The 12661-nt window shown below is 46.4% G+C and overlaps 1 protein-coding gene across 5 annotated transcripts in view; it reads left to right on the top strand.

Moving 5' to 3' along the window:
* Nucleotides 1–12661, top strand: part of mark1 (MAP/microtubule affinity-regulating kinase 1) — a 35439-nt gene that overhangs the window by 5426 nt on the left and 17352 nt on the right. For all 5 annotated transcript variants that reach the window (XM_056609233.1, XM_056609234.1, XM_056609236.1 and 2 more), the window contains exon 3: nt 2924–2977. In XM_056609233.1, coding sequence (XP_056465208.1) covers nt 2924–2977 — 54 coding nt within the window. The remainder of the gene's footprint in view (nt 1–2923; nt 2978–12661) is intronic.

A 12661-nucleotide genomic window follows, 5' to 3' on the forward strand; every position in this document is an offset into this window, starting at 1 on the left:
TGCTTGAAGACCAGTTAAGCAAAAGTCGTACAGACTGGGGTTAGCATATGCTTATGGATGGGGATTGGCAAAAAGCTAATAAAGCAGACCTGGATACGAACTGGGATCTCCTGAATGGCATTCTCCTTTATGTTCTTAATAGCCCTTGATTTCACACACACGCACGCACGCACACACACCTTGAGCTAGGCAGTATACATGTTTTTCAATTATTAGAAGAAGACGATTAACCTGTACTAACTAGTAATGGGTCTGAAGCCAGCACTGATCCCATCTGGGCTATTTAACTTGTATGCCTCACGCTTGTTACTTTCCTCATTTCAAGATGCTTTGTCATTTCATCAATACTGTTATTCATTTACTTATTTATTGAATATTTATTGTGTTTAGGGGAGGAATGTAGGCAGAAAAAAAATGAACACATAGTTTGTATCACTATTGAAGCCGCTGCTCGTTGTATTGAATGACCTTGACCCTGGCTCGCTGTCCTCGCTGCGTGCCGTGACGAGGAATACAGATGAACACGCGGGTAGAGCCCTCCACCACAGACTTCCTGTTGTCCTTCCCAGCGTCCACGCGTGTGTTTATGTGGACGTATGCGCTTGCGTGTGTGCATCACGTGTGTGGGTGTGTGTCGGTCCTGTCACATAAGCATGGAACGTATAGTCGTGAATAATTAACAGGGATGCCCTTCTGTCACTGTGGATCTAAATTATTTATCGTTAAATAAATTACCCCAAGCGCGGGGGGGGGGGGGGGGAACGAACGCACACATACACACTTAAACACGTATGCCGAGGATCACACTCATAACCGCAGCTCAGTTTCAGTCCCGCTAGCCACACCCAGCTTGCATCAGCCCCTCACACCCCCAAGTGGAGGAGAGGGTTTTCTTCAGATTTCGTACTTCAGACTCACGCAACTGTCTGACAATCACGCAGAGCACGACAGAAAGCGCTACACGGTCATGTCCACTCTGAGGAGAGTGAATGTGATGTACGGTACGGTGTGAAGACAAGCACAGCGTACAGGCCAAGGGCTAGTTCTCCACAGGGGGAGGGAGTTCTGTCCATGCACCTGCCCACCTCATCCTGGCCACAAATAGACGATAACTGCATAATGTCTGCAATACACAAGAGCATCTCTCTCCCTCCCTCTCTCTCGCTCTCTCACGTGGCATCTCTCTCGCTCTCTCTCTCTCGCTCTCTCTGTCTGTCTCCGTCTCCCCCTCTGTCACTCTCTCCCCTTTATTCTCTCACGCTGTCTCTAGGTGTGGTGCCATCTCTCTTGCTCACCCGCCATCTCTCTCTCGCTCTCTCTCTCTCTCCCCTTTCTCTTTCTATTGCTTGCTTGCTTACTCTTTCTCCTTCCTTTGCTTGCTCAGACTTTTTCCGCTCTCTTCCTCTTTCCCTCACATTCTTCCTCTTTCTCTTCCTCTCTTTCTCTTTCTTACTTCCTTTTCCCTATACTCTTCATCCTCTGCATGATCTGTACCTGTCTTTGATGTATAGTGCAGTAGCCTATGTGCTTTTGTCCACATATTTCTTATTGTATCCACCTTGTTTCTACTCGGGGTGTACAGGAGATGAGTGGCACCCCCAACGTCTGCCTTAGAGTGGGGTTGCGCTGCAGGGATGCGGGGCGGGTTTGGAGAACCCCCTTGTTGTTCTTATAGCAGTTCCACCAATCGCAGGATGCTGTGACTCCGCATTCTCCTCCACCTCAGCTGAGGGCCGCTTTTAAAGGGCCACAGGATACAACCAGAGATATCCGTTCACGCGGGCTTATTAGCTTACTGTTTTAATTAAGCCGTAACGAGCGTGTAGTTGCTCCAGTGGCGCTCTCGTTACTAATATCTCCCCTGTCTCATGGTAATGGTTTTATGATCGCAAACGCTATGAGATTCATAGCGTCGGCTTGGATGGCTGCCATATGTGGGATTTTTGTTTCACTAGAGGCGTGGCGGCCATGTTGTGTGGGCTTATCAAGCCGTATGTCTGTGTATGATGATGTAGCACACAAAAAAAGACATTGAGTCGTGGCTTCCCCAATTTAATTTGCAGTGATGGATTTATAGTTTTATTAAAATGAGCGCCAACTGTATCGTTGTATGCAGTCACAGTTAGGCGAACATTTCTGGCACGGGTATAGAAAAGATGCTTAATCAGCTGCTTATAGACATAATTGATCAGCTCAATGTACTAAGAGAGGGTGAGGGGCTGGCACCGAGGGCCTTCTAGTGTGCTGAGCTCTCAGAATCACAGCACATTGGCTCTGCTGTCGGGCGGAGGGGAGAGTTGCATGCCAGTCGGCTAGCAAATCAGTTAACTAGCAACCATGGGTCCTATGGAATCACAGCGAATGACTCTGTTTTTGCTGCCACTTTGTGTATGTGTGTGTGTGTGTGTGTGAGAGAGTGAGACAACTCCTAGTTATTCACAATGATTTTACACACATTTTGTTTTCAACAGCTGCAAATCAAAGCTCCAGTTATGAAAGACTGGCCGGCTGCCTGTACCAGGGTTTTCATTTAGTTTTTTTTCTAACTGTTGGATGTAAAATAATGAGGACGCACTGCTGTACGGCCCCGAGGCTGTGTGGTGTGTTTACTGCACAAACCAGAGAAAGGCAAATGGATTATCCGTTTTGGCTTCTAACTTTTTCTTTCATGTGTCTCTCTCTCTCTCTCTCTCTCTCTCTCTCTCTCTCTCTCTCTCTCTCTCTCTCTCTCTCTCTCTCTCTCTCTCTCTCTCTCTCTCTCTCTCTCTCTCTCTCTCTCTCTCTCTCTCTCTCTCTCTCTCTCTCTCTCTCTCTCTCTCTCTCTCTCTCTCTCTCTCTCTCTCTCTCTCTCTCTCTCTCTCTCTCTCTCTCTCTCTCTCTCTCTCTCTCTCTCTCTCTTCTCCTCCTCCCCCCCCCCCCCCAGGTGGCTGTGAAGATCATAGACAAGACCCAGCTGAACCCCACTAGTCTACAGAAGGTAACACCCTGCCTCACACCACATACTGTAGAGTTCTCTGTCTGTCTCTCCAACACTCTCTCCCTCTTTATGTTTCTCTCTCACTGTCTGTCGCTGTCTTTATGTCTTTTGACCCTTTTGCTTTCTTTGTCTCTCTTTCTCTGTCATTCTCACGCTCTTTGTGTGTGTTTGTTTTTCTATATATGTTTGTCACATGCACACTGTGGGTTTGTGGTGCAGGATCAGCTGTTGAAAACACCCCCCCTCCTCCACCACCGTTGCTTCCCTCCCACTCTCCCTGGTTTCTACTGCTGTCTGATTAGTGGTCGTATAAGCAGAACCCGAGCACACAGAGGTTAGGGAAGTGTCTGATTCGAATAGGGATCTACATATAAGCCCTTCCTCTGGATCAAAGGCATGCACACCACATGCAAAAACACACACATGTACACAGGCCGAAATATACATGCATGTAAGCAGTCCCACATACATATATATATATATGCATGCGTGCATACATACACACACACACACACAATTTCCTCTTCCGTGTGGAGCAATACAATTGTACATCTGTATGTTGGTCCGCGGCCATGGATCCAGAGATGAGAAGAGATGATCAATTGTTTATGTGTCCCAGCATGCAACCGGGCCTCATAGAGTTGGACGACCGACTGTGGGGCGAATGCATTACCACTCTCTCAGAACTTCCTCTTTCGGAAGACATTTCAAAGGAATCCCAGGGTGAGGCTAGGGTTGGTCACAACAGTCTAGAGTTATTCAGAAACAGTCAATGGATTGTTTTGTAAAAAATATACACACCAACCTTTTCATTGCATTGAGGACCATTCTGAAGAACGTATCAGAGCCTGGGCAAAGATAAGGTCTCAAAATACATATTGTATTATTTTGCTGGTCTCAATAGAGCTTATTTTTCTTACTGCCTTTGGTACCATGTTGACAAAATATGGTGATACCTAACCCCAAGGCTTCCTCCTGAGCTCTGCCTGGACCCAGAGGGGGAGGGGGAGGGGGAGAGACCCAGGTCGCGGCCCCCCTCCCTGGGTTTATAGGCTGTAGTGGGGCCATCAGTAGGAACTCATGGGACGGCGCCGGTAGGGGGGCGGGTTCAGCATCAGCAGTGTTTTGAGCCAGTCATAGCTTTTTTATTGCAGCCTGCTGTCTCGCGATGCATATGGAAGAGCAAACATGCTGTTTGACCACTGATCGAGTGCCTCGGTTGAATTATTCATGAGGCCCCTTAAAGGTCTAGCGTTGGCTGTAGTCGACCCGCTGTGTGTGTGTGTGTGTGTGTGTGTGTGTGTGTGTGTGTGTGTGTGTGTGTGTGTGTGTGTGTGTGTGTGTGTGTGTGTGTGTGTGTGTGTGTGTGTGTGTGTGTGTGTGTTGGGTACTAGCGGGGGCTTGACTGCTGTGAATCCTCTGGTCCTGGACTGGCGAAATGGCCTATTAAGCAAGAGCCCCACCTGCAATGCAGAAGCTGTTTCTTTTTTAATGCAGCAGCAGTGATCTACTGGATTATATTGATTGTCTCCTAGACTCTGGTGTCCTGTCCTTGTGAACTCACACCAGTGTTCATGGAACCGGGTCCTGCCCCCGGATTCAAAGGACCATTGGGCCTCCTCTTGGTTGCCTGTAATCGCCAGGCCAATTGAGGAATGCGTACACGTCTGGAACTTCTCAGTTCATGCTCCATCATTTTCGGTTATTGACGGGCGCAAAACCAAATGCCTCTGGACGCATTTGGATAGATCTACAATTAATCACAGCAGTGAACGAGTGACACGTCAGTGGCAGCCATCTTTTTGAAAATGACTCATCTGTGCTCCTCGGTACGGTCGGTCATGGTATCAAATATTGGATTTTCAGAGCAATGATGGCACTTTGCATGGTGATGGAACCTTAATCTATCAACAAGCGATGTAAATAATTATGTTCGGGCTGCGACTAACTTGTATAAACTGTTATTCTGATAGTTGATTAAGTAGTGACATATTTATTAATAATCACTAATTCATTATTGGTTGACATTAATTGTCAACAAATGTGAATTATATTGAATATGCATATTGGATATGAGAGATACAGGGGTTGAAGAGTGTCTTCCTGAAATATAATCCGGTATAAAGTATAAATACTCTACAGCTATGACTGTTGACTGTTGACATTGAAAATGGAGTCATTTTTTGCGTCATGATTAGTCAACGTAATCGATCAATGATGTCGGCCCCTCAAATATACAAACCGATACTGCTTCGGGAAATATAATATTGATTCGGTGTCAGGCTTTTAACGGCTAAATACTAAGTGTAAGAACAAAATTGTCCCTTTCCTTCAATATAATATGGTCTGATGCATTCAGTATACGTATATATAGTTATATCTCATTTATAATGTGAGAACTGATCTTGTTGGGTCAGCCTCTCTATCTCTTTCTCGCACTAACCCTAGCTCACCCTTGCCCAATCTCTCTCGCTCTACCATAGCTGGTGGTGGATGTCTCTGGCTCCTCTTGTTGTGGGCTGCAGCGGGCTGGGTTTCGGGGCTCTCTCCATCTGGCTCAGTGGGCACAGCCAGGGCCATTACAGAGCTCACTGAACATGCGTTGCATGCACACACATCCACACATCCACACGCACAGAGGTACAAAAAACTCCTAGAACTGACTTGCCTCTAACACCTTTGTTTTTTTGATAAAGTATGGTGGCGGGTAACTTGTTATGAGCGCATGTGCAAGCACTCACTAATTCACATGCACACCGACGTATTCACGTGCATATATCCTCCCGCAACTCAAGTTCCAGGAGATGGATTACACACAGAGACAGAGTCCATGCTGGGACTTCTTCTGAACACAAACTGTTTATATTTTTGCTTATTGATGGTAGGAGGAAGGTTTTCCGTCGAGGGCATTTAGTTTTCCTTGCCTTGCATCCAGAACTCATGAATGAATGGAGACCGCGGGCGCCCTCAAAGGGCTGACGGCAGCTCCTAAGGATCTCAGAAAATCTGCCCAGGGTTTTTCCTCTTCTCCATCAAAATGATCGAACTTTGTTTAGAGAACGGGTCGGAGCAGGTCAAGGAATTTCTCTTGAGGTCAGAAGGACTGAAGTGATGGTCCGATTCGGCTCCTCCTATTGGCCGGCTGCCCTCCTGTCCCCTCGCTCTAGTAACTTGTGTGGTTCAGCACAACAGGAAATGAGGTCAGCTGAGCTCCCAGAGTGCATCCAGTGATCTGCCACAGGAAACGCATCACGTGTCAAACGTTGTCAAATATGTTGATGTTGTCATGGTTTTTAGGCATTCCAGCCCCGCAATAGTCCTCGCTTAGTTAATCCTCTTTTCATTTATTTTTTACGGAGCAAGCAAATCGCTCTCTCAGTCTCTCTCTTTCTCCTGCCATTCTGTCAATTCCAAAACACACTAAAGTAGGCGAGGCGAGTAACTGGACGGTTCTGACGTACAGACTTAGCAAAGTCTGTGTGTGTGTGTGTGTGTGTGTGTGTGTGTGTGTGTGTGTGTGTGTGTGTGTGTGTGTGTGTGTTGGGTACTAGCGGGGGCTTGACTGCTGTGAATCCTCTGGTCCTGGACTGGCGAAATGGCCTATTAAGCAAGAGCCCCATCTGCAATGCAGAAGCTGTTTCTTTTTTAATGCAGCAGCAGTGATCTACTGGATTATATTGATTGTCTCCTAGACTCTGGTGTCCTGTCCTTGTGAACTCACACCAGTGTTCATGGAACCGGGTCCTGCCCCCGGATTCAAAGGACCATTGGGCCTCCTCTTGGTTGCCTGTAATCGCCAGGCCAATTGAGGAATGCGTACACGTCTGGAACTTCTCAGTTCATGCTCCATTATTTTCGGTTATGACGGGCGCAAAACCAAATGCCTCTGGACGCATTTGGATAGATCTACAATTAATCACAGCAGTGAACGAGTGACACGTCAGTGGCAGCCATCTTTTTGAAAATGACTCATCTGTGCTCCTCGGTACGGTCGGTCATGGTATCAAATATTGGATTTTCAGAGCAATGATGGCACTTTGCATGGTGATGGAACCTTAATCTATCAACAAGCGATGTAAATAATTATGTTCGGGCTGCGACTAACTTGTATAAACTGTTATTCTGATAGTTGATTAAGTAGTGACATATTTATTAATAATCACTAATTCATTATTGGTTGACAGTAATTGTCAAAAAATGTGAATTATATTGAATATGCATATTGGATATGAGAGATACAGGGGTTGAAGAGTGTCTTCCTGAAATATAATCCGGTATAAAGTATAAATACTCTACAGCTATGACTGTTGACTGTTGACATTGAAAATGGAGTCATTTTTTGCGTCATGATTAGTCAACGTAATCGATCAATGATGTCGGCCCCTCAAATATACAAACCGATACTGCTTCGGGAAATATAATATTGATTCGGTGTCAGGCTTTTAACGGCTAAATACTAAGTGTAAGAACAAAATTGTCCCTTTCCTTCAATATAATATGGTCTGATGCATTCAGTATACGTATATATAGTTATATCTCATTTATAATGTGAGAACTGATCTTGTTGGGTCAGCCTCTCTATCTCTTTCTCGCACTAACCCTAGCTCACCCTTGCCCAATCTCTCTCGCTCTACCATAGCTGGTGGTGGATGTCTCTGGCTCCTCTTGTTGTGGGCTGCAGCGGGCTGGGTTTCGGGGCTCTCTCCATCTGGCTCAGTGGGCACAGCCAGGGCCATTACAGAGCTCACTGAACATGCGTTGCATGCACACACATCCACACATCCACACGCACAGAGGTACAAAAAACTCCTAGAACTGACTTGCCTCTAACACCTTTGTTTTTTTGATAAAGTATGGTGGCGGGTAACTTGTTATGAGCGCATGTGCAAGCACTCACTAATTCACATGCACACCGACGTATTCACGTGCATATATCCTCCCGCAACTCAAGTTCCAGGAGATGGATTACACACAGAGACAGAGTCCATGCTGGGACTTCTTCTGAACACAAACTGTTTATATTTTTGCTTATTGATGGTAGGAGGAAGGTTTTCCGTCGAGGGCATTTAGTTTTCCTTGCCTTGCATCCAGAACTCATGAATGAATGGAGACCGCGGGCGCCCTCAAAGGGCTGACGGCAGCTCCTAAGGATCTCAGAAAATCTGCCCAGGGTTTTTCCTCTTCTCCATCAAAATGATTGAACTTTGTTTAGAGAACGGGTCGGAGCAGGTCAAGGAATTTCTCTTGAGGTCAGAAGGACTGAAGGGAAGTGATGGTCCGATTCGGCTCCTCCTATTGGCCGGCTGCCCTCCTGTCCCCTCGCTCTAGTAACTTGTGTGGTTCAGCACAACAGGAAATGAGGTCAGCTGAGCTCCCAGAGTGCATCCAGTGATCTGCCACAGGAAACGCATCACGTGTCAAACGTTGTCAAATATGTTGATGTTGTCATGGTTTTTAGGCATTCCAGCCCCGAAATAGTCCTTAATCCTCTTTTCATTTATTTTTTACGGAGCAAGCAATCGCTCTCTCAGTCTCTCTCTTTCTCCTGCCATTCTGTCAATTCCAAAACACACTAAAGTAGGCGAGGCGAGTAACTAGACGGTTCTGACGTACAGACTTAGCAAAGTCTTTCCTATGCCGCTGTGAACTTTCAATGCTACATCCTCTTAAAGTTTGAGAGCGATTTTAAGTGGAAGTAATTTAATTAAGCAAGCAAAACTCTGTCATGTCCTTCCAGTCAGAACCCCCTAACTTAATTATCACAAAGTGCTGTACACTATCAAACTAAAGTAGGCCAAGCAGGTACCTACACTGTTATGTTATAGAGTGGACGAACAGACTGATGAATGAGCTAGCCATGCTACAACAACAGAGATCGAGAGAATATAATAAAGGAATTAACCAATCCAAACTGTAATCTCCCTTTAATTATTACACATGCTAACCCCAATCAAACTTAAGTAGGCTGAGTGAGTCACTCGACTAACATGGCGCTATAAGCTGGCCATGCCTCATCCTATAAGGTTGCTGCAATGTGATGCTGCTAACAAATTAATTTAGAAATCCATACGCTGTTATCTCCTTAATTATGACATGGAACTAATCCCCTATTTAGTTCCCGTTGTCTTCCTGCTATAGTGAGAGGACACTAAACCCTGACCCTGGGTGAGGGCCTATACTAGCTGACGGCCTATCGCCGGGTCGCCGGCAGTGTTAAGCGTCGGGTGTTGGCGTCTGTCTTGCGTCTGACCGAGTGTATCAGTCACTAGTGCACTACAGTGTCGTAGCCCCCCCCCCCGGTGGGGGGCAGATCTGGGCTCCGGTTCCTAGAGAAGCAGAACGTGATGGGACGGACAGTATAGTTCTCTGTTGTGATTCATTGTAGACACCGGGGGAAAGAATTAGAGTAGAGATAATAACGTGTGAATTACATGGCCGATGCTGTGGGATCCACTCCCGCAACACGTTGTGATACCTCTTGATCAAGAGGTTTCACAACGTGTTGCGAGAGTGGATCCCACAGCATCCATGTTATTCACACGTTATTATCTCTACTCTAATTCTTCCACATTGGGCGTGCTCTTGGCAAACCGAATGTGTTGTTGAGTCGACCCCCCCTGCCTGCCCCCTCACTCCGGACTGTTTCGGTGGCGGGCTGCGGGGGTAGATTAATAGCAGGTCTGTCTCCCCATGAAGAGGCCCCTCTGGTATGCGGACAGGCAGCAGTGGTTCATGGTTCATCTGATTCCGACTGTGTGCCTGCCGGGTCGCGGTAGTGCCACCGCCTAGGGGAATCCCTGCGCTTCATCCTCCATTGCTGGATTCGTCGTTAGTCGGGGGTTCAATACGTGCACAAACCAACGTCCACCTAACACGCATACACACACTCGCACACGTACACTAGTCTACGCCACGCTAACGCAGACCCTTATTGGGAAGAGCTGTGCAGGCGTCCTGGCCTGTCCATAATCCCACGTGGAATAAGCAGCTGTGCCGCGGTGACTGAAATAGTGCGGCCAGATCTCGCGAGCGCTTTCCCCTGGCATGATGTCCCGGTGCATGGGGGACACTGTGCGGTAATTAAGGCTAGTTTGGAAGTCTGGTCGCCTCTGGGTGACTCTTAAGTAGGTCACTGGCACGCAGACAACCGAGTTTCCCCCGGCCAACTTATTAAATTGCGCTTTTGTGCGTGCATCAAACGGGATGCGGCGCCCGATAATACAATTAAGGCTGTGCCCAGACAATGGCATTCCCCACCGCCGCGCTCGGAGAACGAAAGGAGCCCGGTTTGGTTTTAATTGTGTTCCGTACCCTGAACCGTTCAGCCGTCCACCTAAAACAAGATGGCACTTTCCCTGTCTTTTGTTTGTTCGGGGGATTAGCCCTCACTGCTGAGGAAATGTACGTGTTTGTTGTGGGTCACAAATGGGTGGTTGTAGCTAGGGGCCGTTGTTATGTTTTGCATGTACATTTTTGGTTTGCACAGAGCCAACAAAGCTCTGTTATTTTCTGCTCTATTCTGTGCATTCCATCCTGCACGAGGTAGGATCTTTTTCTCTGTTCAGACATATACACAAAGGCTAGAGTTATGTTGTTGGTCTAATCTTTTGTATCCGTCTGTATGTGTTGTTGTGCGGTGCCGTGGTCCTTCTCTCTCAGATCTGTTCTGAGTTATGTTTCCAAATGGCTGCACGCCACATGCTTCCCCTGTGAGGGACTGGAGGGCAATGACGCAAACAAGAGAGGAGGTGGGGGGGGGGGAGAGAGGGAGAGAGGAGGTGGAGGGAGGGAGAGATATAGGGAGGCACAGAGATATAGGGAGGGGGGAAGGGGAGGGAAAGACAGCGAGAGAGGGGGAGGGGGAGGGAGGTATAGGGAGAGGGAGAGCAACATGAGAGACTGAGGCAGACAGACGATGGATCAAGGGATGATGAAAGCACTGATATCAATCGGAGAAACGATAGAGAACCTCATTGGCAAATAGTGTGTGTGTGTGTGTGTGTGTGTGTGTGTGTGTGTGGGGGGTATATTTTTCTGGTGTATTGGTGTTTACTTCTGTATATGTGTCGGCATGTACTATAGTTGATGTGTTGGACGTAGTACAGTAGATGTGTTGTGTTAACTACACTAGATGTGTATTTGCCTATACTACAGTAGATATGTTGGTGTGTACTAATTTAGATGTGTATTGGCCTGTACAACAATAGATGTACTGGCCTTTACCACATTAGATGTGTACTGACCAGTACTACACTAGATGTGTACTGACCTGTACTACACTAGATGTGTACCCTCTGTACTACACTAGATGTGTACTTACCTGTAGTACACTAGATATGTACTGGCCTGTACTACACTTGATGTGTACTGGTTTGTACAGTATATGTACTGGCCTGTATTACAGAAGATGTTTACTGGCCTATACTACAGTAGATGTGTTAGTGTTAAGTATAGTATATGTGTATTTGCCTATAATGCAGTTGGTGGGTATTACAGTAGACGTGTACTGGCCTGTACTATAGTAGATGTGTATTAAGTGGGAAAGGTAGCTGGGAGGATCATGTGGTGGTCTGCTTTCTCTCAGTCTGTTCTGTTTCCTCAGGCTAACACGCTGACTGAATATTAAACCCAATCCATTTCACATGGGAGACCATCGCTAATCTGAACTGCTTCAGGAAAAGTGAAAGTCGGTTAAATATTTGGTTTGAAAATCCATTCCTGAACCCATCGGAGGATTTAAAAAAGACCGTCAAATACCCCGGCTTGCCTACTTTGAACGGGTTTATTTTTCTTAAAATACATTTTAACTTGTTTATTTGAAGGACAACATCTATTTGTAGAGGTTTTTGGTTATGTTAGGCCCATCTGTTATTGGGTGGTTCGTATCAATATGGTTGGGTGTGGGCGCTCCACCCGGGGGCTCCGCGTACCACTAAGGCTCAGTCCTTACTGCAGCGACCCGGGTTGGATTCCTGCCTGAGGTCCTTTGCTGCATGTCCAACCCTCTCTCTCTCCCATACCTTCCTGTCTAACTCACTGTATCATCATGAATAAGTTATGACCCTTATATAATAAAAATATTTATTGTTTAGCGTGGCACAAAATTTGATCAATATTTGTTTATGGCGTTTAGCGTGCTTATCCTTAGCTCTTTGAACTATACATTATGTCTGACTGCATTGTCTCTCTCTCACTCTCACTCTCACTCTCACTCTCACTCTCACTCTCTCACTCTCACTCTCTCTCATTCTTTATAAATATATATATTGTTCTGCAGTGGTTTCGTCAACATAATGAAAAGACTAACCCTGTACGATGTACACATGTGGTTAATACAATGTCATATTTAAACCATTTTGGCCTCACCTCCAGCCGATGCTGGGAAACAGTGTGAGTGTGCTGTATTCCCTTGGCCAGGGGAGGGATTTGGTGCTCCCCTGTCCAGTTTTACAACAGACACACTAATAGTTCTGAAGCACTCTGCAGCGGGCTGGCTAGATGCTGCGCTAGCGTCTGTGTGCATAGTAGCACAAACTTGCTAATGGCCTTTTGGCCCTTACATAAGTGCTTGGACAGTTTGTATTTCTAGGTCATTAAACAGCAGCGCTATTACAATGTGGAACAGGCCTTCAATGTATCTTCATTTTCTTCCTGACCAGATTGCCTTTTGCTCTTCCTCTAATT

This window comes from Gadus chalcogrammus, chromosome 15 (genome assembly GCF_026213295.1).
Source record: "Gadus chalcogrammus isolate NIFS_2021 chromosome 15, NIFS_Gcha_1.0, whole genome shotgun sequence".
NCBI classification, from domain to species: domain Eukaryota; kingdom Metazoa; phylum Chordata; class Actinopteri; order Gadiformes; family Gadidae; genus Gadus; species Gadus chalcogrammus.